This window comes from Cervus elaphus, chromosome 7, assembly GCF_910594005.1.
Source record: "Cervus elaphus chromosome 7, mCerEla1.1, whole genome shotgun sequence".
NCBI classification, from domain to species: domain Eukaryota; kingdom Metazoa; phylum Chordata; class Mammalia; order Artiodactyla; family Cervidae; genus Cervus; species Cervus elaphus.
The window spans coordinates 14,340,597-14,367,628 of record NC_057821.1 but is presented as its reverse complement, the minus strand read 5'-3'; the positions used below and the strand labels follow the sequence as shown (position 1 = coordinate 14,367,628).

Here is a 27,032-nt window from a genome sequence, read left to right as displayed (position 1 = left end):
TCCAGGAATGCAGTGGGGGGAGCAACATGGAAAGAGAGAGGCCCCCATCTCGGCAGCCTTTTTGTGGCAGAGAGGCCCAAAGTGGACGCAGAAGGGGTGACTCAGGCAGGAAGGGATGTGGCCGGCCTTCTATGAGCAGAGTCCGTGCTTCAAAGAGGCGTATGGGAGGATCTTGACTGTACTGTTGACCCTATGAAGGGAATGGCAACCACTCCAGTTTTCTGGCCTGGAGAATCCCATGGACAGAGAAGCCTGACAGGCACAGCCCCTGGGGTCACAAAGAGTCAGACAGGACTGAGCGACTGACACTTTCACTTTCACTATGGCCATCTGTGCTCTTGGGAATCGCCCCATTCTCCCTTCAGGGAAGATGACGGCGGTGAGTGGGGGCCAGAGAAACGATCCTCCGCAGCCCTGGGTCTGCAGGGTATTCATCACACCCTTGAGTCTGAGCCAGCCGCGGGCAGCAACGGCGTTGCACAAAATCAGCACCAAGACGGATGGCGGCACCAGGCGCCCGGCAGCCTGTGATCACTCCAGTTGGCGATTCACTTGAGCCATTAAACAGGAAATGGTCTGATGGAGAAGCCAGAGTCTTTGCCTCTGAGCTGCTGACCGTCGTGGTCATTGAGCCTACTGACATCATCCATCTTCGGGAGAACAGGCATGCTGACTTCTGAAAGGGGATGGGGCAGGGCTACCTGGGTTCTATGAGACAGTCTAGCCCAAGGAGGCCCAGAGTAGGTGTTTGAAGCGGACCCTGAGTCAGATAGCTGAGGCCGCCCACCAGAATGCTTCCGTGACTGATGTCTCGTCTGCCACGGGGGAGCCACATAATTTACAGCCTCCTCCACACAGGGCCCTGGGCTTGCTCCCCAGAAGCCCACGGGGCCCCTTTTGGTTGTTCAGTTCAGTTCAGTTCAGTCATTCAGTCATGTCCGACTCTTTGCGACCCCATCGACTGCAGCACGCCAGGCCGCCCTGTCTATCACCAGCTCCAGAAGTTTACTCAAACTCATGTCCATGAAGTCGGTGATGCCATCCAACCATCTTATCCTCTGTCGTCCCCTTCCCCTCCTGCCCTCAATCTTTCCCGGCATCAGGGTCTTTTCAAATGAGTCAGTTCTTCACATCAGGTGGCCAAAGTATTGGAGTGTCAGCTTCAACGTCAGTCCTTCCAATGAATATTCAGGATTTCCTTTAGGATGGACTGGTTGGATCTCCTTGCAGTCCAAGGGACTTTCGGTTGTACCTGGCTGGAAATGTCAATCCTGCCTCCCTTGAGACTCCTAGCAGACAGTTAAGGAGACAAGCAGGCTGGCTCGGGGTGTTCTGGGGGCTGACCTCAGGCACCAGGCTCCCGTGGATAATGTGGATGAGACCGTTCCTCACACCCAGCGGGTGAGCTGCAAATGCCAAGTGGGATCAGGGCGCAGGCGGTGGGTTCAGTTAGGAAAGGGCAGTCCACACAGGCCAGCACACGGTGGAGAGGCTGAGGGTTTCTCTCAGCCCCCGAGCCCCACATCAGAAAGGCATTCGCGCAAAAGAGCATCACCTGCAGATACCAAGGGCAAGTCAATATCGACTTCAGTGATCTGCACTGTGGCAAGCCTTCACTGTACGGGTCACTTGCAGAGGAAGAAGCACCAGCTCTGAAGTCAGGCAGAGCAGGGTCCTGACTTTGGCTCTTTTTACCTGCAGTGTGATCCTGGAGAAGCTCACTTCCGCTGTCAGAACTCAGTTTCCCTGTCTGTGATGGGAGCTGCTATAGAAGAGCCTCAGAGAGTCACATGTTCAGATTTTATCCTCCACCTGAGAGGGCCAAGTGCAGGCGACTCCAGCCCCATGGAGACCGTGACTTCTTGCTGCAAAGCCCTTCGCCCCTTCGCCCCACAGTGGTTTCCAAAGATCTGGAAGGTGGACGGGGGGTAAAGTTCCACTCAGTCCCCCGCAGAGCATCTTACCTGAACCCCTGCAGGTCTGGCATCCTCGGTGACTCCCACATGAAGTACTTGCATTGAAACTGGATGTAGAGCCTTGAGCGGTTTCTTTTTTTTTTTTTTAAGATTCTTTTTTAAGACTCTTTTGATGTGGACCATTTGTAAAGTCTTTATTGAATTTGTTACAATACTGTTTCTGCTTTTGGTTTTTTGGCCAAAAGGCGTGTGGGGGTCTTAGCTCCCTGACTAGGGATTGAACCCACACCCCCTGCGTTGGAAGGCTAAATCTTAACCGCTGGCCTGCCAGTGAAGTCCCTTGAGCAGTCTCTTAACAAAGGGTGGGCACTGAATCACAGGGGGCATCTGCCATCAAATCCTAACTCCATGTATCGGGGTAGGGCCCCCTGGTCTCTTGCTTTTACAGGCTCCTTAGGTGATTCTCAGGTTCACCCCATGTAAAGAGCCCATGAACAAAAGAAGTGAGATTCACACATTTCAGACATGGACTGACTATAGGAGAATTTGGGGGGGGGGTGTGTAGGGTGCAGGGAGGTGATCTTTCCAGTGCCCCCAAAATCACACCAGGTATAAGCAGACCCACAGGAGGCTGGCCTTCCCCACCAGCGCCCCTCTCTTCTTTATGCTGCTGATTCCCCAACACCTGACTCATCAGAGGTAGTAGGGTCACCCTGGGAACGTGCGGGCCCTGCTTGAAGTGCCGGTTACTCTTTGACTGCTCGGGGGCTTCCTCTGTATGTGACATCAGACCCACAGCCGCTGGAATTAAGCCCTCCTTCTTCGCTTGTGTGTTGTTTGGGGGCCGGCTGCCCACAGTGTGACCTCCTGGGCCCCTCAGGGCTGTGACCTCCTGTGCCCCCATCCCAGCCAGGGGCCCGGCTTGAAAGGAGGTGACTGGCAGGCGACCAGAGGCACTGTCGCTGGCCGCAGGCCCAGTGGTCACGGAGACCCACGAAGCCCAACTGCCCTTTACTTGCTCCCCCTGCCTCTGTTCCTGCTCAGCCACTTTGTCTGGTTCCCACTGAGCTCCCAGTCCCTCTTTCTCTTGAGAGACGGCTGATAAGCCAAGCCTCAGGAAGCAGCAGAAGTAGCCAGGGGCTGTCTCCTGGTGAGGTTACAATGCATTTCACTCGGCAAACATCACTTTGGCAGAGAGGCCCCTTTGGTTCCCATGGCAACGCGGATGGCTTGTGTCTTGGGGGTACGCTGTGCCCTCATTCTGGCTGCCTGAGTCCGGGAGTCCCAGCTTTCTTTCCCAGATCCTTTCACTACCCTGGCGCCACCTCACATTAACTATTCTGTTTGCAGCAGCTTTGTCTTAACTGGCAAATCAACTACTTGGCTTGGCCATCAAAGGAACAGATCACGCCATTCCCTCTCCTCAGCAGCCCCCAGCCTCTCAGCTCTCACAAAGCCAATGTCCCCACCAGGCCCTTGAGGTCCAGCACGATCTGGCCTCAGGTGGCTCAGCTGGTGAAGAATCCACCTGCAATGTGGGAGACCTGGGTTCAACCCCTGGGTTGGGAAGATCCCCTTAGAGAAGGGAAAGTCTACCCACTCCAGTATTCTGGCCTGGAGAATTCCACGGACTGTATAGTCCATGGGGTCAAAAAGAGTCGGACGCAACCTAGTGACTTTCACTTTCACACTTTCACTTCCCCCAAAGCAGGGTCTTCACTGCGTCTCTCGGAGTTCCTTGGTCTGGGTCAAAAAGTGTTAAAAGGAAGAAGAGTCACAGTTTTTTGTTTTTTGTTTTAACAGACTCAAGAGATACATGTGCCCATTGCAGAAACTGTTAGGAAAGGAAATATTCACATTTCGAGTCCCGTAGTTATCAGCATGGCGTTGAGGTACTTCCTGACTTTTCCCAGAGAGGACAAGGGCCCATGAACACTGTGGGCACCGAGGGTGCCCTGGAGCCTGGACAAAGAGCAGAGGGACCAGTCCCTGCCCTCGGGGACTTGCGCTGCCTGCGTCTGGGGAAGCCACGGGCCACTAGGACGGGCAGTCTGGATCGTTAGGGCCACTAAGATGCACCGGCTTGGGGGCCAGCACAGACTTCCTCTGGGAAGTCTATGGTGTCTATGGAGTGAGAGGCTTGCTCAGTCAGTTTACAAGTGACAGGTGACCCTTGACACAAGGGAGAGAGAAACAGGTGCCCGGCAGATAAGAACAGAATCCCAATCCCCTTAGCATATTCGTCAGTGAGTTAGATAGCAACATAAAAAGCAATGGAAAGGGAAAGAATAGTGGCATGCCAGAATGAGGACCCCTCAGCAGGCTAAACCCCCGACAAATGGGAAGTGTTGCATCTGGGATCCTAAGGACAGTCACTGTGAAATAGAATGCATTTTGACAACCACTCATAAAAATAGGAACATATGTCAACTGACTGCAAGACTAATAGAGGACAGTGACAAACTGACATAGCCATGACAATGTCCATACTGCTGAAATACAAAAGCAGTGCTGGATGTTGCCTGGTGTAAGCATTTAGCTCTTTAGAACCAGGGAAACTGGGTTCACATCCCAGCTCTACCACTTGTTAGCTGTGTGACTTGGACTTAGTTACTGATCTCTCTGAGCCTCAGACTCTTAACTTAAATGAGCTGGTAATGCCTCTCCTGCTGGGTTATTTTGAGAATTAGCAATAAGGTGAATAGAGCACCTAGCCCAGTGCTTCGCAGGACTTGGCAGGATCTGGAATATAGGAGATGCTCAATAATGGTCATTGCTAGTAATTCACCTCCCATGGAAATATCGAACATGGATTTTTCAAAGCTAGGAGAACTGTCCTCCACCCTGCCCCTCCTGGGCCTGTCTGGAATATGATGTCCAGATGCAGACTCCATACTTACGATCAGTTAGAAGGTCACCATGTCACTGAGCCTAAGATTGAGGGAACTGGGCGGAGTCAGCCTGAGAATAAAGCTCCTGACAGATGTGACAGTTTGTTGTGGTGGTGGTTGTTAAAATATTTAAAGAATTGTCAGATTAAGAAGGAGGACATACTGTGCTGCTCCAAAGGTCCAAAGTAGAGGTGAAAAGAAGTTAGTGGGGCAGGTCTTGGCTCCAACTAAGAGGAAACAGAAAAAAAAAAAGAGGAAACAGAGCTGCCCTCAATGACGTGCTCTCATGCAAAGCAGTGAGCCCAGCGCCTGGCAATACCGCGGCAGAAAGCGCTTGACCATCCTCAAAAACATCATCGAAGCAATTTCTGATTCCAGAGCCCTTGCGACTAAACAAACCTGGATTTAGATCCAAGCTCCTTTAGTTAACTGCGTGGCCTTGGGCAAGTTGACCTCTTTGAACCTCCATGCCCTTATCTGTAAAATGGGAGCAATTGTCTGATCATGTCCATTAAGTGCCCGACCTGTGGTAGAGTCTCCCCTCCAAGGAGCAGAAAGTGGGGCTGCATGACTTCTAAGATGCCTTCTGAGTAAGACATGCCGTACAACCACCGAAAGCCTCCTGGGAGGATAGACAGACCCCAACCACCGGGCTATGGGCTCCAGACAAGCCCAGTAGCACCCGGAGCTGGCAACCTGGCAACCAGCAGCAGCGGCTGGCATGTCGGGGTCGCAGCCCTCACCTAGGACTTGCGAGGGTCCTGTCATGCTGCCCCCAGGACAGGGCATCTGAGCGTGGGTCTCAGCCCCAGGTGCACGTTGGGTTAATCAGGCTTAGAAGCAGTGCTTTAGGGGGAAGGCAGAAGTGGGGCACGTGGTTTGAGGCTGGAGAATTCGGCACCTTAGGTGGTGTGAGGTAAGATGTGAGCCATTTTAGTGATGCCTTCTTGGTTTATGATGGGCTGTGTATCAAAAGAAGGGGGAATGCTCTTTTGCATCTTTGCTGATGACTCAAGAAGGAATGAGGGAACCCTACAGGGAAAGGACTGATAGTGACATAAGGAATAAGGAAGATTCTGGGTTTACGTCCAAAGCATAATCACGGAAGCCTCCTCGTGGCCTTTCAGCCGAGCAGAGGCTGCCACCCAGAGGAGGTGGGTGAAGCAAGCTCCCGTCCAGAGACCCTACAGGGACTCGCTGGGTCTCCTCTCACCTTGGGAGGCACGATGGCTCGGTCATCTGCTCTAAACATCACACTTTCCCTTTCATCCTCCCTGGAGTGCGCTCTCAGCATTTCCCTTCTCCAGGTATCTCAGAAAACATCCCCGTGCCCTCAATGCCAGACCTGCTGGAAGAGAAGCTGCGATCACAGCTGGAGGAAGAGAAGAGAAGGTACCCTTTCCTTTCGCCGCACACACCCTGATCCCTGCCCCCCAACCACCACCACCACCCCTGCCCCTAGAGGACCCTCGGGACCACCTGGAGCTTTGGGGCAGGGCAGGGGGGGGGCACCACCCCCCACCCCGCCGACCCACGCCTGCAGCTCCTCTGAGAAGTGGGTCCTAAATCAGCTGGAGGAGGCGCCAACTTTAAGCAGGCAGTCGTGAGGTGCAGGAAGCCAGCCGAGGATGGGTGAGGCTGGAGTGGGGAATAGAAGGTGCAGCCAGGCTCCAGAGCCAGGATCCCTGACTCAGGCAGGGAGAGCTGGTCGCCATCTGCAGCCTCTGCAGCCTGGGGCCCGGGCTGCAGCCCCGGAAGCAGCAAGTCTTGTCTGCTGCTGCCCTCTAGGGGAGCCCGGGAGTATGACCACAGAGGGCCTCCGCCTCGCTCCTCTTCTGAAGCTCGTTACCTGCAGGCTGATGGAGAACATCAGATCCTCCTGCAGCCACTGAGGGCCCCAGAATGATTTAACCTGCAGAGCGAGGAGCCTCAAGTGTAAACAGTCCTGTGGTCATTACTAATACAAGCATCTCAGTTCGTTTCTTCATTTAGGCGTTCAGCAGAGAGGTTGGCTATCTATCACTGCCCTGGAGAGATTTGCTTGTGGGAAACCAAACAAGAAACTTTCCTTGCTCACAGGTGGCAATGATGTCATTGCCACCCAAGCCACCCACCCCTGAGCTGGCTAGGCATGTGCCCCAAGTGAACCCTGTCACCCTCCCCTCATCCCCGGATGGCCTGGGTTCAAACCCTGCCTCCTGTGTTTGTTAGCTCTGTGCTAAGGACCACGTTCCTTAACCTCTCCATGTTTCAGGTTCCAGACCCGTGAAGGGAGATGGTTATAATAGCACCTTCCTCCTAGGGTGGTGAAGGGGATTGAATGAGTCTGTAGACAGCAGTTGGCTAGAGCAACGCCTGCCCCTCAGTGCCCAGTAATGATAGCCAGCCTTCTAGGGGAGCCCACAGCCCGCTGGACAGCAATGCCCGGCTCTGGGCTCACACACCAGTGCAGTGTTCTGGCCTCGGGCACCACGGCTGTTCTGCCGGGCTTCTGAGGCTCACCCTGGTCTCTCGAACCCTCCCTCCCCCCCTTCTCTGATTCCACTGCAGATACAAAACGATGTTCGCGCGCCTGAAGGCCCTGAAGGTGGAGATAGAGCATTTGCAGCTGCTCATGGACAAAGCCAAGGTGAAGCTGCAGAAAGAGTTTGAAGCCTGGTGGGCCGCGGAGGCAACCAGCCTGCAGGTACTGGCCACTGTGCCCCTCGCTGCCCCGGAGTCCGCCCTCCTCTTGCGGCCTGGGGACTGGCAGGCAGCCGGGGAGGGGCCAGACATGCAGCCCTCCCCTGGGGGCGGGGGACGATGCAGAGGGAAAAGAATGGGGGGCCTCGACCCACACCGAACGCACTCTCAACCCCTGCCTCCTGAAGTGAGTGCTCAATAGTAACAAGGAATGTGAGTGGTCCAGGGCTCACTGTTCAACCCTTGCTAATGCCTGACCCATGGAAAGATGGGGGTGGGGGTTCACAGCTCCCCAAGCCGAGGGATTTGCCACCATTACTTCCTGTGATGGAGTGACAACACTTGATTGTTCTTTATTACAGTTATACATATATATTTTTATATATGTTATAAATATATACACAAGGTAAAATTACCATAATCCCACCACTTAAGGACAATCGATATAACATGTTGGATTATATATTATTTTATATTTTTATGCATGTACATCCACATGTTTTTATAAAAGTAGAATCATATTAGTCTTTTTTTAAGAAAGAAATCTTCCTTCTTTTTAAATATGAATGTATTTATTTGGCTGCACCGGGTCCTAGTTGCGACCCGAGGGATCTTGGTTGCTGCGGACGGACTCTCTAGTTGTGTGCAGAGGTTCAGTAGCTGTAGGGCGTGGGCTTCGTTTCCCCCAGGCATGTGGGGTCTTAGTTCCCCTCCCAGGGATCGAACCCATGTCCCCGGCACTCCAAGGCGGATTCTTAACCACTGGACCGCCAGGGAAGTGCCCATATTAGTCTTTAAGTATTACAAATGCCTTTGTTTTTACCTACTTGTCCAGCCTGCCACCTCTTCCATGTTATTATTCCATGACATCATTCCAAGGCCCTCTCTGTTCAAGCATATGGATCTATTTTAATATATTTAATCTCCTGTTGTTTAATGTTTAGGTTGTTTGGGGACTGGTTCCCTGGAAACGTATCTGAAGAAACGTTTTTGCACATTTCCTAGACAAATTCCTAGAAGTACTCTACAATATCATAAAGGCTAATATAACCTGTTAAGAAATGTTAGTTACAAACCCCAAGTTCCAACCACCCTCATGTAACCTCCCCTCAGCTGTGTGCAACAAAGGAGATGACATACACATAATCCTACCACTCGTGGGGCTGGCAGAACCCTTCAAGGTCATCTCACAGGCTGCTCACTTCATTTTAAGGATGAGGAAGCTAAGAGCACGGAAGATATTTTCCCAAAGACCCAAAGCCATAACCCGTACGTTACTGCCCCCTATGACCAGACAATGGAAAGCCATAACCCGTACGTTACTGCCGCCTATGACCAGACAATGGAGAAGCCTATTTGGATAAAATTAAATACACACAATGACAAATAAAAAAACCAATTAGACAGAAGTACAGTTATCATAATATTTTAGCAGCAAAGTTATGGTATAATAATATGTATACTGTTTTACAAATGCACGAATTAATAAGATCTGGGGGAGTGCTCAATACTTACCAAAATTTCAAAGTAGTGATGAACACAAATATTTCAAGATTTCTGCTGTACAGATTACCCACTGTAACATGATCTGAAAATAAGTGTAATCTCTACTGGTTACGGAGTCACTGGGGCCACCCATGCTACTGTGGTTTGTTGTCCACGTGTAATCACTGAAAGAAATGTTAAATTTCAGGTAGAAGTTAGGAAGGATAAAGATGTCCCCGGTTCCCGCTCACACTCACAGCACCCCTTGGGTTCTGTCTGTCCTCCAGTTAGGAAGCCTCCCTCGTGAGGTCATCAGTGGGTGAGGCCGTTAGCCCCTGCTGGTGCCCACGGGCATGTGGCCGTGGGACAGTTGCTTAAGTCATCCCGTGTGACCCAGGAAGAGTCCCGCCGAGGCTGGAGGCGTCAGACCGTTTATTGCTCACGTGGACAGTGAAAGCCAGGGTAGCCAAGGTGTCACTGCGTGGGCCTTCCACCCTGAAGGATGTCCCGGAAGCAGAAGGGACCAGGAGACCACAGCAGGGGCGATGGGTCACGTGTAGCTGAGGGGTCAGCTCCATGCAGCCACGACGCCATTATAGCCTGAGCAGGAAGCCTGAGTGGGACGGGCAGAAAGCCATAAGCCTCATCGGAAGGCGGGAGGTGATGAGAAGCTGCCCCTTGACAGTCTCCGAGGGAGATGGCGAGGCACGTGGGAAGTGGCCTGGCAGCAGCTGGTCACCAGCCTCCCCCGCCCTCCTGTTCTGGGAGAATCGGTGGGGGGGGCGGGGGGCGTTCTGCTAAGACTCGGGTCAGCTGAGGTTTAATTGCTGCCCCGGAGACCTATGTGGAGACGCACTAGGTCTCTAGGACTCCAGCCCGGCTGCCCCCACATACCGTGCTGAGCGCGTCACCCCTGACTCTGCCAGCATCTCTTTGGGACGAGGGAAGGCAAAGCCAAAAGGACTTCTGGAGAACTGTCAGATGACACTGTAAATTATCTTTTCTTAACCTCAGAAAGTGATACAGACTCTGTGCTCTAGAGCCTGGAAACCACAGCTCTTGAAGCCCTTGTGCCCTAGATAGACCCTTGCTCCACAAGAGAAGCCTCCGCAGTGAGCAGCCTGTGCCCCGCAGCCAGAGAAAAAGCCCTGGCAGCAAAGAAGGCCCAGAACAACCAGAAATAAATAAATAAATAATTTTTTAAATTGTATTTAAAAAAAATAATGCAGGCTCAATTTGGAGAACTCAGAAAACAGAGAAAAGCACACAGAATGAATCAAACATCACCCCTTAGCCTGCTGTCCAGAGAGAAGGTTTCCACGCCCAACAGCATGGTCCACGGCTACATCTAGGTCTATTTTTTTTCCCCATACATGTTGTACATTCCAACTTTTATAGCTAGTTGTTTCCTCTTGAGAAATACATCAAAGACAGTTTCCCCTATCATTAGATTCATGCTTACACTGTGAAACTTTCTCCTGGACCAGCAGGTAAACTCCCCAGCAGTGACTGCATCGAATCACATGAAGCCTTTTCCCCAGATGTCAGAAGCCCAGCACGAAAGGTCCCAGCCCCTCTCTAACAAGAGGTAAGGGGAGAACCCTGCAACAGGTTGGGGTACTCAGTCTCTCTCGCCCAACCCAGTCGATGCCCTAAAAGTCTCTCTGTAGGCTGCGTGATCCAGGGAAACAAGTGACTTGTACTGTTAAATTAGTTGAACATACTCAAGCCAATGACTCTCACTAAGGCTTGTGGGAGGACCTCCCCACTCCCAGCCCTGTCCCTCTGGCTCTGACAGCCAGGGGACCTGCTGCCGCAGTGACAAGAAGAGCAACTTAGCCAGGCCGTGGATGCAGTCCCGCCCTGGGGTAGGAAGAAACGATTGGCAGAGGGGAGAAGGCAGAGTGACCTGGGGGGGGATGTTGGTGCAAGGCAGTGCGTAGTCTGCCTGCCAGGACCCAGGGAGCTCAGGAGGGGGTGCAGAGTAACTGGTGGAGCCAACCACACCTGCCTTGTGCAGCCTCCAACCCTCAGACAGGCGGCTAGCGTCGTGGCCAGGCCAGCGGGAACGGGGCGTCGACCTCCGCCGCCAGCGCCCGATCCTTGACTGGGTCTGAACAGGAGCCAAGCTCTCACGCTGCAATGTGAAATAGAGCTTTTTAAAGGGGGTAGGGATGGGGTTGCCAGACAACCACATAGAGGGTTGTCCTCTATGTGAGGCTGTGATGAGAACGGCACTTTGCCTCCTGGTCTTCTTTTCAAAAACCCATAATGCCCATTGAATCATGAGGAAAAGGTCAGACGAGTCCCAGTTGAGGGGCGTTCAACAAAATACCTGCCCAAGGGCATCAAAGGCAAGACAATTCTGAGAAACCGTCAGAGACAAGAGGAGCCCAAGGAGATGTGATGGCCAAAGGGAATGTGCTGTCCTGGATGGGGACTGGATAAGAAAGATTCAGAAAATCCAAATAACAAGAGGACTAGGGTTAATAGCAGGGTATCAGCACTGCAACAAATGTGCCTCACTTGACTATGAGATTACATAATAAGGGAAATGGGACGTGAGGTACGTGGGAACTCTCTGTAATAGCTTTGCAACTTCCCTCTAAATCTAAACCTACACTTGGGACTTCCCTGGTGGTCCAGTGGCTAAGACACCAGGCTTCTATACTTCAGGGGATATGGGTTCAATACCCCATGTTTAGGGAACTAAGATTGAACAGGCTGAGTGGTGTGGCCAAAAAAATTTTTTAATTTTTAAATTTTTTAAAAATTTAAACCTATTCTTAAAGCAGCCAACCAGTGAGCCGTCCCCCACCTGGCTGACATTTTCCCTGGACCTCTTCACACCCTCTAAGCTTCAGGGCCAGCACCTCGGCTTGGATTCCAGCTTTAGGAAACATGGGCCAACGTGAGTTCTTAAGCCCCAGGCTAACAGCTGGCAAGGTGTGTCCTCTTTGGCTAACCTGGTGTTTTAAAAGGCAGTTTAGATCCCACAACAGAAAAAAAAAAAAATTGAGAAGTTTGACCTTATAAATATGAAAAATGCTGCTCTATGAAAGACACTACAGACTGGGAGAATGTGTTTGAAATATATATATATATAAATGTCAGCAAAAGATCTGAACAGCCACTCACCAAAGAAGATATACAGATGGCAAATTAGTGTATGACAGGATGCATCATAGATCATTGCAAATTACAATTAGAGCAACAACCAGATATCACTGCACACCTATGAGAATGGCTAGAATAAAATGTACAAAACTGACACCACCAAATGCTGGTGAGGATGTGGAGAAACAGCAACATCATTCATTGCTGTGATGCTCTGAATTCTGAGGTTAACAAGAGGCGTGGCCAAAAACAACACACAAAAAAGAAGGGAAAGACCTGCAGTTTCAGCCCAACTGCAGGCTCGAGGCTGAGCAGCGCTTTTTCCTTCCCACTTCCCCCCTGCCTCCTCCCTCCTGCTCACTCCTTCACTCCCTTCTTCCCCTCCCTTTTCCTCCCTTCCTCGCTTTCCCTAACCTCCCCCATCCTACATTCCTTTTCTCCCTTTTCTCATCTTCCTCCCGATGCCTCTCCCCGCTCCTCCCTCTCCACCAAGGCAACTCTCTATTGCTTGTCCTCCCACTGCCAGCTCTTCTAAGAGAGTGTCCACCCTGGATTGGGTCTAAGACCCGACCGCTGGGCAGACCTCCTAGGATCTCCTTGGGAAATACTGTTGGAACCTCCCCCGGCATCTGCCTTGTCTGAGAAGAATGGCCCATCTGGCCTTGGCCTTCCAGGATATTCCTTGGGTATCCCAAGTTTAGGGCTTCCCAGATCGCACAAGGGGTAAAGAACCCACCTGCCAGTGCAGGAGAGGCAAGAGACAGAGGTTCGACCCCTGGGTGGGGAAGACCCCCTGGAGGAGGGCATGGCCACCCACTCCAGTATTCTTGCCTGGAGAATCCCATGGACAGAGGAGCCTGGCGGGCTACAGTCCATGGGGTCACAAGGAGTCAGACACTACTGAAGCGACTGAGCATGCACACACCCATCCCAAATTAGAGTGATCCCTGGGTGTGCTTACCATAGATCCTAAACCTTGAGGTTCAGAACCTTGGATCTCGAAGGTGCCCATCAGCTCACCATGGGTTACCTGCAAGGAGTCCCCTCAGTTTAAACTTTCACCCAGGGTGCTCTCCTGAGCCACGGGCCCTCGGGCAAGTCAGCATCCCCCTTTGGCATGCCCTTGTCTCATCCATAAGCTGTGCCCAGGTCCCTCCGTCACTGTCCTTCCAGGAACAGACGAGTGTCCCAGCTTTCAGTGTTGAAGCCAGAGCAGGAGAGTGGGAGTCCGGCTGCTGCTCTCCGCTGAGCCCCAGGGAGGCCGCTCCCCATGGACCCTCCGCAGCCCGGGAGCTGGTCCTCTGCTCCTCAGGCTCTGACTTCATCCCTTCCCCAGGGACGTTCAGGGCCTGTGGGCCAATCACACTAAATTCACGGCACTCTGATGGGCAACTTGGGAGGCCTCATCATTATTAATAATACTTATTAATCCTTATGAAGAAAGAGACCATCAGTTCTGATGGCTGGCGTGCTGTCTCTCCAAGAAGGCACATCTGCATGAGAAATGAATTCAGTGTCAAGGCTGGAGGGTCAGGGGAGAGGACAAAGGTCACTGCAGTATGACCCTGAGGGTTCAGAGGCTGTGGCATCCTGGGACGCTCCTGCAGCCTCGGGCTGGAGGAGTCCTTCCCCTCCACACCCCCATCCTCCCCCCACCCCACAGCCCCCCATCCCCGTCCTGGAGCTACAGCCTCTATACTGCACCATCCTTCTGCATGAGCTGCTGGAGGCAACGGGCTGGGCGGCTGGGCCCCCACAGAGGGTGCTGGATGCCCCCTCTGCCGGGGTGTGGTCACGCCCTCTGCCCCGCCAGGTCCAGCTCCGCCCTCTTCCGCCCACTCCCAGCTCTCAGCTGCTGGCTCCTGTGAGCACGCTCCAGCATCTCATCTGGGAAACTGTTGAGTTCCTAAGCCATTTTCGTGCCAATGGCTGGATTTTTCAAGACTTGCTACAGCCTCCAAACTGACCTCGGCCTGGCGTCATTGCAGCACCTGCAGGCTGGAAAGCCCTTTCTCCCTCCCGTACTGAGGCTGCACCCCAGACACCGTTCAGAAGGAGCTCTAGGAGCCGGCATCTGTTCTCCAAAGAAAGGCGGCAGAGCCTGCCACCTTGCGGCCATCTCTGGTCCTGCAGCAGCCCTGGCCAAACGGCACAGATGCCCCGCTCTCTCAGACTCAATGGAGTCTCTGAGATGCTGGGGGTGAAAAAAAAAAAAATCCCAGGCTCTGTTTCCTTTCCTGTTTGTAGGACCCGCAGTCCCGAGCCAGTACCGGCAGGCCCAGGGTAAGAGACCTTGCCGCTGGCTGAGACGGGAGAAGGCAGAAGGCTGGAGCTGGGGAGGCAGCGGTGCTCACGGCTGGAACAGCAGCTAGTCGGGCAAAGCCAGAGCCCCTGTCTCCAACCCTACCGCCAATCATCCCGCGAGTCCCCATCGGGAAAAGGAGGGCTCTGGCCAGGTGACTCTGCAGGCCTCGTTCTGCTCGGACTCTGTGGTCTAGGCAGGACGTCGTAAAGCAAGGGGTGGGGATCTCTCACGTCACTGCCATCCTGGACAGCTTATCTCTTCACCTCCTTGGGGTGCTGCTGGTTTCCACTGCCTCCCAACCGGGGTCCAAGGCAAGGAGCCGCATCCATTAAACATGCAAAACTGCATCCGCAGAGCTGCTGGCTCTGACTCCACTCAGGGAGCACAGAGCCGATCAACCAGGGCCACCCGGGGTCGTCCACACGGCCAGGAACAAGCTGTGTGTCTCCATGTGTGTCCTCAGAATGCCAGAGTCAAGTCTGGTTAACAAAGCACAAGTGTTTGGGAATCCACCTGCCAAACGCAGACACTGGTTCGATCCCTGGTCCAGCAAGATCCCATGTGCTGAGGGGCAACTAAGCCCGCGTGCCCCAACTACTGAGCCTGTAGTCTAGAGCCCGGGAACCACGACTACTGACCGAGCCCTAGAGCTGAGTGCCCCATAGCAAGAGAAGCCACTGCAATGAGAAGCCCGCGTACAACTAGAGAGGAGCCCTTGCTCACTCCAGCTAGAGAAAGCCCACACACAGCGACGAAGGCCCAGCACAGCCAAAAATAAAAATAAAGCTCAAGTTCTGAAGCTTCACCGCATTGTGATTAAATCCAGATACCGCCACTTACCAGCTGGGTATCTCTTTAACCTTCCTAAGCCTCAGCTTTTCTCAACTATATAATGGGGATGAGGAGGCTATCGAGAGGATTAAGTGGGGTGATGTTTGCCAAGCGCCCCCCCAGGACCTTTGTGTAGCCACTGTCTATAAATGACAGTTGTGATCATCGTTGTCTTTGTCCAGCTTCCACAGCCGGTACATGCAATGCTCTGACAAAGAGAATTAACGTGTAAACATCTGTTATAGACTGAATGTTTGTGCCCCCGCCAAATTCATGTCAAATGCTAATCCCCAGTGAGATGGCATTAAGAGGTGGAGCCTTTGGGAGGTAATTTGGTCATGAGGGTGAGGCCCTCAAAAACAGGATTATTCCTTGTAAGGGGAGTCCAGGGACTTCCCTGCTGGCCCAGTGCTTAGGACTTCGCCTTCCAACGCAGGCTGCATGGGTTCGACCCCTCGTCAGGGAGCTAGGATCCCAAATGCCTCGAGGCCCAGAAACCAAAACATAAAGCAGAAACACTATTGTAACCAATGAAGACTTTTTAAATGGTCCACATCAAAAAAAAAAAAAAATCTTGAAAAGTTTCAGAGAACTAGCTCTCTCTCTTTCTACCTCCTGAGAGCACAACAAGAAGTCAGCAGTCTGAAACCCAGAAGAAGGCTTTCATCAGAACACAACCATGCCAGCACCTTGACCTCAGACTTGCAGCCCCAAAGCCAAGAGAAATGATGAATTTCCATTGTTGATGAGCCATTCGGTCTGTGGTACTTTGCTATAGCAGCCCAAACTGACTCAGTCAGAAGTTAGCACAAGACGTAGGGTATTACCATAACAAATACCTAGAAATGTAGCAGCAGCTTCGGAACCGGGTCATGAGTAGAAGCTGGAAGGGTTTTGAAGCTCATGCGGTAAGACACTAACATCATCGTGAATGGACTTTTAAAGGCAGTTCCGGTGAGGGCTCAGAAAGGAAAGAGGAGGGACTTTCTTGGTGGTCCAGTGGTTAAGAACCTGCCTTCCAATTCAGGGTATGTGGGTTCGATCCCTGGTCTAGGAACTAAGATTCCCCATGCCATGGGACAACGAAGCCCGAGCACCCAGATGAAGACGGAGTGCAGCCAAAAAAAAAATAGGAAGGAAGAAAGAAAGAAAAACAGGAAAGAGGAGAGCTGTAGAGAACATGTCCGTCTTCTTAAAGAATAAAAAATAACCATGTAGATAATGTTGGATGGTAAAGACCATTCTGGTGAGGTCTCAGAAACGAGGATCATGCTACTGGACACTGAAGAAAAGGTGATCTTGTTCTAAAGTGGCAAAGACCGTGACTGAACTACATTCACACTCTGGCCTTTTGTAGAGGGAATAATTTGCAAGTGACAAAACTGGATGTTTAACCTAGGGGATTTCTAAGCAAAGTGTTGCAGGAGAGGCTCTGGCCCCTCCTGACTGGTGAGATCAAAATTCAAGAAGAGAGAAATGATTTGAAGATGGAATTATTAAACAAAAAGGAACTAGAATGTAAAAATTTGGAAAATTCTCAGCCTATTCATATTGCAAAAACCGAGGAAATGTTTCAGAAGAGAACCCTGGGAGACTAGTGTGGGCATGGATGGCGGGCTTCATCAGCCTTCCTAGTGGGAAAACTGAGACTGAACTGAAGCGAGGAGAAAGGGAGGCTGGTGGGCCTCTCGGATCTCACAGGACGGGACTATAGAGCTAATCCGATGTGAATGGGCATTAGCCTTTAGGTCAAGGAAAGAATGACCCAGAGGCAATTCACCAATCATCACAACTGCCTCCTCTGTTTCAAAAAGGGGGCAGGGAGGGGGGGGCGGTGCCGCTTTCAACAAGGCAGACAGCCTCTGCCCAAGGATATGGAGGTGGGGCCGCTCAGCAGAACCATGAGGGACCTCCACCCATGGGTCCAGAAGACAGGACCTTCACCCCTAGTGGGTCTGGAGGGTAGAGCATCACATCAAGCCAAAGAGAGTCAAGACCTTTCAAACCTTAAGATGCCGTGAAGTTTGCATTGTAGGTTTTGGGTTTGCTTGGGACCTGTCACTCCCTTTCTCTCTCCTATTTCTCCCTTTTGGAATGGAAAAGGTAAAATGGATGGAAATGTCTATCTTATGCTTTGTCCCATCGTTGCATTTTGGAAGCACATAATTTGCCAGGTCTCACAGGTTCACAACCAACAAGGCATTTTTGCCTTCTTTGAGTCTCACCCATATCTGATTTAGATGATATCTCAGCGGATGAGATTTAGTGTTGATGCTGGCACAAGCCGGGGGCTCATGGAGTGAAACGAATGTATTTTACATGAGAAGGATGTGAATTGGGGGGAGTGGGGTCAGGGGCAGAATGTCTTAAACTGGATGTGTCCTCCAAAAATTTGTAAGTTGACATCTAACCTCCAAAGTGATAGTATTTGGAGATGAGTCTTTAGGTCATGAAGGTGGGGCCCTCATGAACAGGATTTGTGCCCTGATTTAAAAAAAAAAAAAGAGGCCAGAGAACTCACTCTCTTTCTACCATGTGAGGACAAAAGGAGAATCTGGCAGTCTTGACCCTGCAGACCCCTTGATCTCAGAACTCCAGCCTCCAGAAGAGTGAGAAATAAATTCCTGTAGTTGAAGCCATCCCATTCATGGCATTCTGTTATAGCAGCTTGAACGGACTGATCATCATCCATAACAGAGGAGTCTTGGCTTCTGTCATGGTCAGGTTGGGCCGCCATAAGAGAAACCATAGACTAAGCAGCTTAGACAACAGGAATTTGTTTACTTCTGACAGTTCTGAAGGCTGGGAAGTCCCAGGCGAAGGTCCAGAGGGATCAGCTCCTGGTGAGAGCCTCCTTCTGATCTGCAGGTGGCTGCCTCCTCTGTGTCCTTACACAGCAGAGGGACAGCTCTGGTTTCTTTCTCTTCCTTTTCTTATAAGGGCACCGATCCTATGCTGGGGACTCCACCCTCATGATCTCATCCAAACAAGTTACCTTACAAGGGCCCCACCTCCAGATACCATCACGCTGGGGAATCGATTCCCACATATGAGTTTTCGGGAGGCACAAACTCTCAATCCATAGAGCTCCTAACTATAAACTCTAGATTTCTCCTCTGCAAACCTCCTTCCATACATTTTTCTCCTGTTGATCTGTCTTTACAGTAATGTGTATGCCAGGAAGATCCTGCCCTCGCCTGGCCCCCTCCTGCGCAGCCAGGAGCAGAGCAGCCCTGCCGCCTCCATGGAGGACAGGTCTGTGGTCTTCTTCCCGCTCTGACTCCTGCGATGGCCCTGCCATGGGTGCAGCGGGCTGAAACCGCCCGTCGGCCTCTCTCACAACCCCGGCAGCCCCCCAGTGCAGTGGCCTCACAGACGGAGCCCAGGGCAGGCCTGCACCCTGGTACCCCAGGAATTCCTCACAGATGCCAACTCCCAGAGCTGAGGAAGTGTCCCCAGAGTCACTGGGGCCCCATGCAGGCAGGCTTGCTTCACGTGCATGTGTGCTAAGTCACTTCAGTCATGTCCAACTCTTAGTGACTCTATGGACTGTAGCCCGCCAGGCTCCTCTGTCCATGGGATTCTCCAGGCAAGAATACTGGTGTGGGTTGCCATGCCCTCCTCTGGAGGATCTTGCTGACCCAGGGGTCAAACCCAAATCTCTATGTCTCCTGCCCTGGCAGACAGGTTCTTTACCACTAGCACCACCTGGGGAGCCTGAGCTGGCTTCACGTGCATGTGTGCTAAGTCGCTTCAGTCATGTCTGACTCTTAGTGACGCTATGGACTGTAGCCCACCAGGCTCCTCTGTCCATGGGATTCTCCAGGCAAGAATAATGGAGTGGGTTGCCATGCCCTCCTCCAAGGGATCTTCCCGACCCAGGGATTGAACCTACGTCTCTTATGTCTCCTGCACTGGCAGGCGGCTTCTTTAGCACTAGCACCACCCAGGAATCCCGTGTGTTCCTTGTAAATCGATGTACCTGGGGCCACTTAAGGGAACAGGAACCAGCCCAGGGGCAGTTCCATGTAGCCCACCAGCCCCAAGCAGAGTCCCCAGGTGGGAAGGGATGGAGTTGATAGGCCCGGCCTCAGACTGAGCAAAGCTGATGCGGCCCCTACCCGCAACGCGTGTCTCCAGTGCCCTCTGAGTAGAGTACCCTCGATCCCTGCTTCACCCGGCAAGCCCTGCTCTTCTCCACAGGCTGCCCAGGGGTGAATTTCACCCACCACCACCCCCCACTCCACCCCTACACCCCCACTCTGGACGGAAGGCACAACTGCAGAGCAGCCCCCACCTCCCTGCCCCAGCTCTGCCCTAGCTCTTCTCGCTGAGCTGCAGTCAGAATGCCACATACCGCATGAGATGATAAGCAACCCTCTGTTATATGCAATCCTCCCCACCTCCCAAGGGAGTGGATACTGTCCACGCCGTGTGGAGTGACGGGTGTGAGGACAGATGCTTGCCAGAGCCAGGAGAGCACCTCGTTTGAATTTCTCAAGGAGGATTTCACGTCTAGGGGTTGGATGGAAAATGAGAAGGGAAAGGGGTACTTGCATCCTTCCGTTTTTAAAGGGGAAAAAAAATACTCACTTCTTCCAAATCTCATTGGCCAGAATCCAGTCACCTGACCACCCATAACTGCAAAGAAGGCTGGGAAATGTAGTATTCTGAAAGTGGCAACTTGCTGGGCTAAATAGTAGGGTTCTGTTTTTAAGGAGAGAAGGGAGAAGAGTTACCTCTGTCTCAGGAGCAACTAGCTAAGGGCTAGCTAAGCGGCTCCTCCAGGGCTGAGGTCATGGCCAGGCCCAAGGCAGGGAGGCCAGGGGGACAACTGGAACAACAGGGAGCTGAGGAAGCAGGAAGCTTCTACAGGTTCCTAAAGCCTCAGGCCAGGCCTTGTCACCTCCTGTGGGGTGGAGGCGGGGGTGCAATGGGGTCACGTCCTAGAGGATATGACACCTAAGCCGGGGGCTGAGGAAGGCAGGCCCACCACAGAATGGGCTTGGTTTGTGTCAGTTAGGGGTGGGGCAGAGAGGGGTGGGGGTGAGGGGATGGAGGAGGTGCTGAAAGCATGTGCAGCCATGCGAAGGTCTGGGGACGGAGCAGCCCAGGAGGAGGAGACAGCAAAGCAAAGGGCCGGAGGCCGGGAGGAGCCTGGTCTACCAGAGTAAGAGCGTGGCTGGAGTGCAGTGAGCAACCTAGGTCACACAGGGACGAGTCTGAATTTCATCCCAAGGCTGATGAGAAGCCATGAAGGGTTTGAGCCAAAAGACCAGGCACCACGTGCCTCGCGTGGGTGCAGGCGGCTTGCTGCGGGGGCTGCAGAGAAGCGGGGGTGAGAGCGGAAAAGCCATGAGCACGGAAAAGTGCCCTGGAAAGGTGAATCCCAGGGCCAAAGGTCAAGCATGGTAAAGTGTGGTGTGTCCTTGTCCCCAGCATCCCAGAGAGGCCAGTGTCATCTGTCCCTCTCACAGGGGACAGCCAGACGGACTCCGACATCCTGGCCTTCATCAAGGCCAGACAGAACATCCTGCAGAGGACAGGTAAGAGCCCTTTCCCCGGCAGCTCCTCCAGGACCCAGGTCATGGTCAGGCCCTAGGTTGGGGCAGGGGGGGGTAAAGCTGGAACAACAGGGAGCTGAGGAAGTAGGAAGCTTCCGGAGGTTCCCAAAGCCTCGGGCAGGGCCTTGCAGTCACCTGCCTTGTCCACTGCTACCTCCTCCTGGAGACAGCCCCAGAAGGCAGCCTTGGACACACCGAGACGGACCCAGGGGGTGGCCAGCCCAGGGGCTCCTGCCTGCCCCACTTGGCAAAGCGCCCCTCCGTCCCCAGCTCTTTAGGATATCTGGTCACCTGTCCCCAGAGCCAGCTCCCTCCATCTGCCTGCTCCAAACAGGAAGTGCTGACCGACAGTTTGGGAACTCATTCAACCCGCAGCTCGAGATCTTACTCTCCTGTTGGAGCCTGGTTCTTGCCAGCAAGTTGTAGGTGTGAACACCACTTGAAGGCCCGGGCCCGAGGACATAGGAACAGTTAGAGAAGAAATATGTGGTGTGTCAGGAGCTGGAAGAGAAAGAGAAGGCCCGGCCTGGCCTCCGCCCCTGGCCTCCCCCACTTCCTCATGGCCCCTGCCCTCCTGCGCGGACAGGACTTCTTCCCTCTCCCTGGAGACCCGCAGGGCCCGGCCTCCATCCAGGGCCCCTGAGCCCAGCCCTGCTTTTAGTCTTAGCCTCATCCCAGTGATCCGAAGGCTATCCATCTGGCTTAGCGTCGTTTTCACACGGCTGCGAGGCACCAGACGGGTGAGACAGCCGCCTCTTGGACCCTCTAGGGGCCAACACCTGCCGTGAGAGGCCTACACTCAGCTTCACCTCCAATTCCCTGCAGGCTAGCCTGCAGGAGGTGTGCACACGGATAGAGGATCCGTGTCATATTGTCCTCCAGCCTCGCTGGGATCCAGCCTGCCAACTGTTCTCTCCTCACCACTAGCACCAGCAACATCAGCGCCGCCGTCCGGTCTCTGCTGAGACCGGGGACAGGCTGGCTCTGCCGCCACCCTGCTGTGACACCTGGTGACGTAACTCACCTTCTCTCATCGCAGCTTCCTTGTCTCAAAAAGAAAAATCTGAATTCAGATTCAGACTCTCCAAGCCACCCCCACCCCCGCCATCTCCCAAATACTCTAATGATACGTATCAGACACAGAGCAATACTGGACAGCCAGTCGGTAAATAAGCACTGTGTTTATTAGGCACCTTCTGTATGCCGGCATTGCACCAGTGCTGGGGCCATATCAGTGAACGAGATGGAAGCCCTTGACAGGCTGGAAGGAAGGAGAGAGGCTGTGAACACATCCCAGAGACGTAAGGTCATCCTCGGTGCCTACAAGAGCTCTGAAGTAGCTGGAATACATGATGCATAGAGATCCCCAGAGAGATGCTTTTATCTGGGAGCAGAGAAGGGGGAGACTCAAAACTGAGGCCTAAGAGTAAGGATGACGCAGCCGTGCGGCTCTGGGGGCCAGGGCTCCCACGCAGCAAGGGGCCAGCCCGGAGGGGAAGGACTCAGCTTGGTCACGGGGTGGGACAGAGGCTAGCACAGCTGGGGGCGGGGGGCCAAGCCAGGGAGCAGGGCAGGATCCCACAGGCCTCCTGGGCCTGGCTTCTGCTCCAGGAGCGCACAGTGGGAACTCGGGGAAGAATGGAAACCATAGCGTGATGTGATCTGATCAGTGGTTTGGAAAGCTCACTCGGGCCACAGAGTGTCGTGTGGGCCACAGAGGACCAGGAGCAGCAGTTCTCAGGGAAGTACCTTCCCAGGACAGTCCGGATGGCCCAGACTTACCGCTGCCGGCATGCGACATGTGGGGGTCACAAAGATTTGTTTATACACTGAAAGGAACGGCCCAGGATGGGGAAAAAAATGGAGGAGGATTTATGATGTGGGAAAGAGGACTAAAATGCAAGAGAACCTTCTTGGAGCTAGGAGACACCCCCACCACCCGGAACAAATTCATAAAATTCAACCATCATTTGTCCCATCCAAAAGTCTACAAATAAGCAATATTTTAAAGTTCTGTTTACTCAGCTTTTGTTTCACACATTAGCAACATGACCCTCCAGCCCACTCCGAAGAGAAGAGGCAGACATCCAAGGTCTATGGCAGGATGGCATCTTCCTGCTAACACCAGGCCTGGCTGATTCAGAAAACTGGGTCAAAGACTGGAGCACTCTTTTTTTTTTTTTTTTTACTATTTACTTTTATGTATGTATTTTATTTGGCTGCACCAGGTCTTCATTGCAGCACGTGGGATGGTCCATTTTCATTGTGGCACACGGACTCTTAGTTGCTACATGCACAATCTTAGTTCCCTGACCAGGGATCGAACCCGGACCCCCTGCATTGGGAGCGGCGTGGAGTCTCAGCCACTGGATCACCAGGGAAGTCCCCAGAGGTTAGGGCGCTTTCATTATGATGTTTAGAGCAGGCTACCAGTTACACGTTTTCTTCATGAACATTATTCATTGTGGCGCCCTCAACACGCCTGTAAGGCACACAGAACCGCGAGTGTGATCCCCCTTTTGACAGGAGAGGAAGCTGAGGCACGTGCCCCCCCTCACCACGCCCCCCTGCAATGGCAGAGCCAGGAGAACCCAGGCCTCCCGCGCCCTCCACTGGGCCCAGCCGTCTGGAAAGCCAGCCTGCCGGCGGGTGTTTTCCCTCAGCCTCCACCCTCCCTGCAGCTGGGGAGCTTTGTTCTCCAAACAAACGGCAGCCTGGAAGTAATTCATCAAAACAAAGACGAGTTCGAGGGTTCAGTTTTTATCCCCCAAGGGGAGGAAAATAATCGCGGGTTCCTCGTGACCGCGGGGCCCCAGGGAAGCTGAAGACAGGGTGACAAGGGGCCCCTCTCCGGCCAGGTCGGGGCTGCAGAGCAGCAGGTGCGGTCTCTCCCCACCGACGCACGGCAGATGGCCCCGGTCCACCATGCCGCGCTGGCTACACAGCCCACTTATCAGGCCTCCCTGTGGGCGAACACACGGGCCGGGCCCAGGCACCCTGCCCTCCCCGCCGCAGCCAAAGCAAACACTGCCCGCCCCTGCCCTGGGCCCCTCTGCTCTTAATTCAGTGGCGCTGTCTGGCGGGGCTCCTTCACAAGGCTCATTATGGGGGATTTGTGACCGTCAGCCAAGGAACAAGAGCCCGGAAAGGGTGATTTAGCCGGCTCTTAGGCTTCACCAAGGGCCAGGATGAATCTGTTTGATTTAGGATTCTTGGGGAAGCTGTGGAGCATTTCAATCCCTGCCAGGGGCACACGTGGACAGGTATATCTCCCCCGGAAGGAGCATTAGTCATCCACAGTGTCAAAGCTGCTGTTTCTAGCTGCCAAGGGTGACTTCGAGAGTGGAGAAAATGAGATTAACCCCTTTCTAGATCCCTCCTTAATCCCTGAGTTTGGAAGAATGTCTGTCTGGAAACTTGATGTTTGCTGTGACCCCCATGACCACAACACCCTCTTCTCCAGCCAGAAGGAGCACCCCCAAAGCCCGCCTGCGCCCCCAGCCCCAGCACCTCCGCTCTGAGAAGCCCCTGGCTCTCTCCTTCCATCAGGAGCCCTCCCAGAGAAACGGAAACAGCACAGATCTGGGAAGGAAGAGACCGGGACGTAAGGGCTATCCATCTCGGCCCTGGGCGACCCTGGGCCGCTCACCTCCTCCAGCCTCCCTGTCACCCCTGTCAGGCTCAGATTCCACCTTTGCCCCGGTGGGCAGCTCTCCTGAGACACGGTCCACAAAGTTCCCTCGTAACCTGCTGAGCGCCAGGGAGCCGTCAGCGGGGAAACTGGCCTGTGTGTGGAGACCTGATCCCACGCGGTGAGGTGCGGTGGTCGTTTCAATGGTGTAGCCGTGCCCTCCACCCTGGGAATCCGCAGTCACCAAAAGCCCGGCATCAACCGGCAGCTCCATTACTTAAAATGAGGTTCGTAGAGAATGAACGGGAACCAGCACATTTGTTGTGAATGGAGGTCGATCTGTGCGAGGAGCTGTGTCTCTGAATATTGTGCGCTGTGAGCCCATCCTGGGCCCTTTCTCAGCCCCACCCTCAGCCCCAGTCCTCACCGCAGGCAAGTGTCTGGGGAGGAAGCAGTGAAAGCCCTAGGGGGGAGCTGGCTCCGACTCTGTGCTCCTCACCAGGAATCCTGGCCCAGGACGCTTGTCAGTGGTGCAGAAGAAGCCTCAGACCCGTGACTTGGTCCACAGCCACATGCATCACGGTCCCCAGTACCTGCCCTTGCCAACCCTTGGAACAGAGAGATGAAAGCAATGGGTTTGATCCTGGCCATTCTTCAGAACAGCCGGGGCCCAGAGATTCTGATTTAATCCGTCCTGAGAGTGGCCTGGGTATGAGGATTCCTAAGGGTGCCCTAGACATTTCCAACCTGCACCTGCAACCTGGGTTCCAAGCTGCCACCCAGCACCTGCTGGGAACCGTGGGTCCAGAGTGACTAGAACACATCACCTTCCCACGCTCTGGTGTGTCTGACTTCCTCCCTTCCTGGTCTAGGAGTCAATTAGGACAGCCAGGAATGTCTTAAAAACAAGGACTGGGCTTCCCTTGGTGGTGAAGAGTCTGCCTGCCAATGCAGGAGATGTGGGTTCAATCCCTGATCCAGGATTATCCCACATGCCACAGAGCAGCTAAGCCCATGCACCACAACTACGGAACCTGTGCTCCAGAGCCCGGGAGCAGCGACTACTGAGCCCACGCACCCTAGAGCCCGTGCTCTGCCACGAGAGAAGCCCCCGCAGTGAGAGGCCCACACACTGCAACTAGAGAGTAGCCCCCACAGAAAAGTCCGAGAAGCAATGAGGACCCAGTGCAGCCAAAAAATAAATAATTTTTTTAAAATAAATAAGGACATCTCAGGATTTCCCTGGTGGTCCAGTGGCTACGAATCCATATGCCAGTGCAGGGGACGCAGGTTCTATCCCCGGTCCGGGAAGATCCCACATGCCGTGGAGCAATGAAGCCCACCGGGCCGCAACTACTGAAGCCCACGCTCCAGAGCCCGTGCTCCGCAACAAGAGGAGCCACCGTAATGAGAAAGTCCACACCCCACAAATACAGAGTAGCCCCCGCTCAGCACAGCTAGAGAAAGCCTGCACAGAGAAGTGAAGACCCAGCGCAGCCAAAAATAAAATAAAGTTTTTAAATTTAAAAAAACAAGGACCATCTCCATTGAATTAGACAGTGAAGTCCACGGAACTAGACCTTGCCCATAGAACTAAATCTGGGGATCAAGGGTTCATAGCCTTGAATCGTTTTCAACCTCTTCCTCCCGGTTACTTCCCACATTCTCTGCGTCACAGAGAATCACCGATTCCCCCTCCGGAAGAGCACGCCAGCCACGCCCACACCCCCCACTGCGAGGTACCCACGTCCACACCTGGATGCTGCAGCCGCCTCACCTCTCCGTCTCTCTGTTCAATGCAGTTTTTTAAAAAATACCGTGTTCTTTACCCGAGAACCTTCAGAAATTCTCATTATGGTAGCCAAACTTCAAGCAAATGAACTGCACATCCCCCATATTAGTTCTCATACTTTTCTGGGTCCAGTGAGTCTGAGTGGGACCCAAGAGTCTACATCTCTTAACAAGCTCCTGGAGATGCCCATGCCACTGGTCGGTGGACCCCACCTTGCAAAGCAAGGAACCACACTAGCTACTTGGCTTTTCCCAGGTACCTGGTCTACTCCAGTGATTTGGAAGTGAGAAAAGTGAGGCCCAGAGAATAGGCATGTTTTATCCAAGCTCACACCATGGGTTGGGGACCATCCTGGCTAGAACCCAGGGGTCTTGCTTCTTAGGCCAGAGAACCCTTTCTCCATGTCCCACCATGGGAAGCTTCTAGATGAGGCCACATGGTCAGGAGGAAACATCAAGGAATATAATGAATACCTGGGGCAAAAAGCAAGGAGCGAATCTGCAAGAATGAAACAGGTGTGTCAGCAAAAACCGTGGAGTTGGAAACCGTGGAGTTGGAAACCGTGGAGTTGAGTGTGGGTCCTGGCTCAGGGTGATGAAACTTTTGCAAAGAGAAAAGTAGGCAGGCATTTCCTACAGTGTTTGGGGAGTAGACACAGCCCCCTGGGAGTAAGGCCCTGAGCGGTGCCCCACCTGACACCCACCTACTCCCCTCGCCCTTCCATCCGAGAGGTCCGTGACCCAAGCAGGGCCTAACCGAGAACACCCATCTCCTTTCAGGTTTCCAGTAAGCACCGGCGGTGAATTGCGGCAGCAAGA

At 53.3% G+C, this 27,032-nt stretch overlaps 1 protein-coding gene across 1 annotated transcript in view; it reads left to right on the top strand.

Moving 5' to 3' along the window:
• Positions 1 to 23,636, top strand: part of KIF6 (kinesin family member 6) — a 393,563-nt gene extending 369,927 nt beyond the window's left edge. The window contains exons 17-22 of the mRNA XM_043907375.1: positions 6,115 to 6,199; positions 7,358 to 7,493; positions 10,462 to 10,562; positions 18,393 to 18,482; positions 20,667 to 20,773; positions 23,318 to 23,636. Coding sequence (XP_043763310.1) covers positions 6,115 to 6,199; positions 7,358 to 7,493; positions 10,462 to 10,562; positions 18,393 to 18,482; positions 20,667 to 20,773; positions 23,318 to 23,616 — 818 coding nt within the window. The 3' untranslated portion in view covers positions 23,617 to 23,636. The remainder of the gene's footprint in view (positions 1 to 6,114; positions 6,200 to 7,357; positions 7,494 to 10,461; positions 10,563 to 18,392; positions 18,483 to 20,666; positions 20,774 to 23,317) is intronic.
• The last annotated feature ends 3,396 nt before the right edge of the window (positions 23,637 to 27,032 follow it).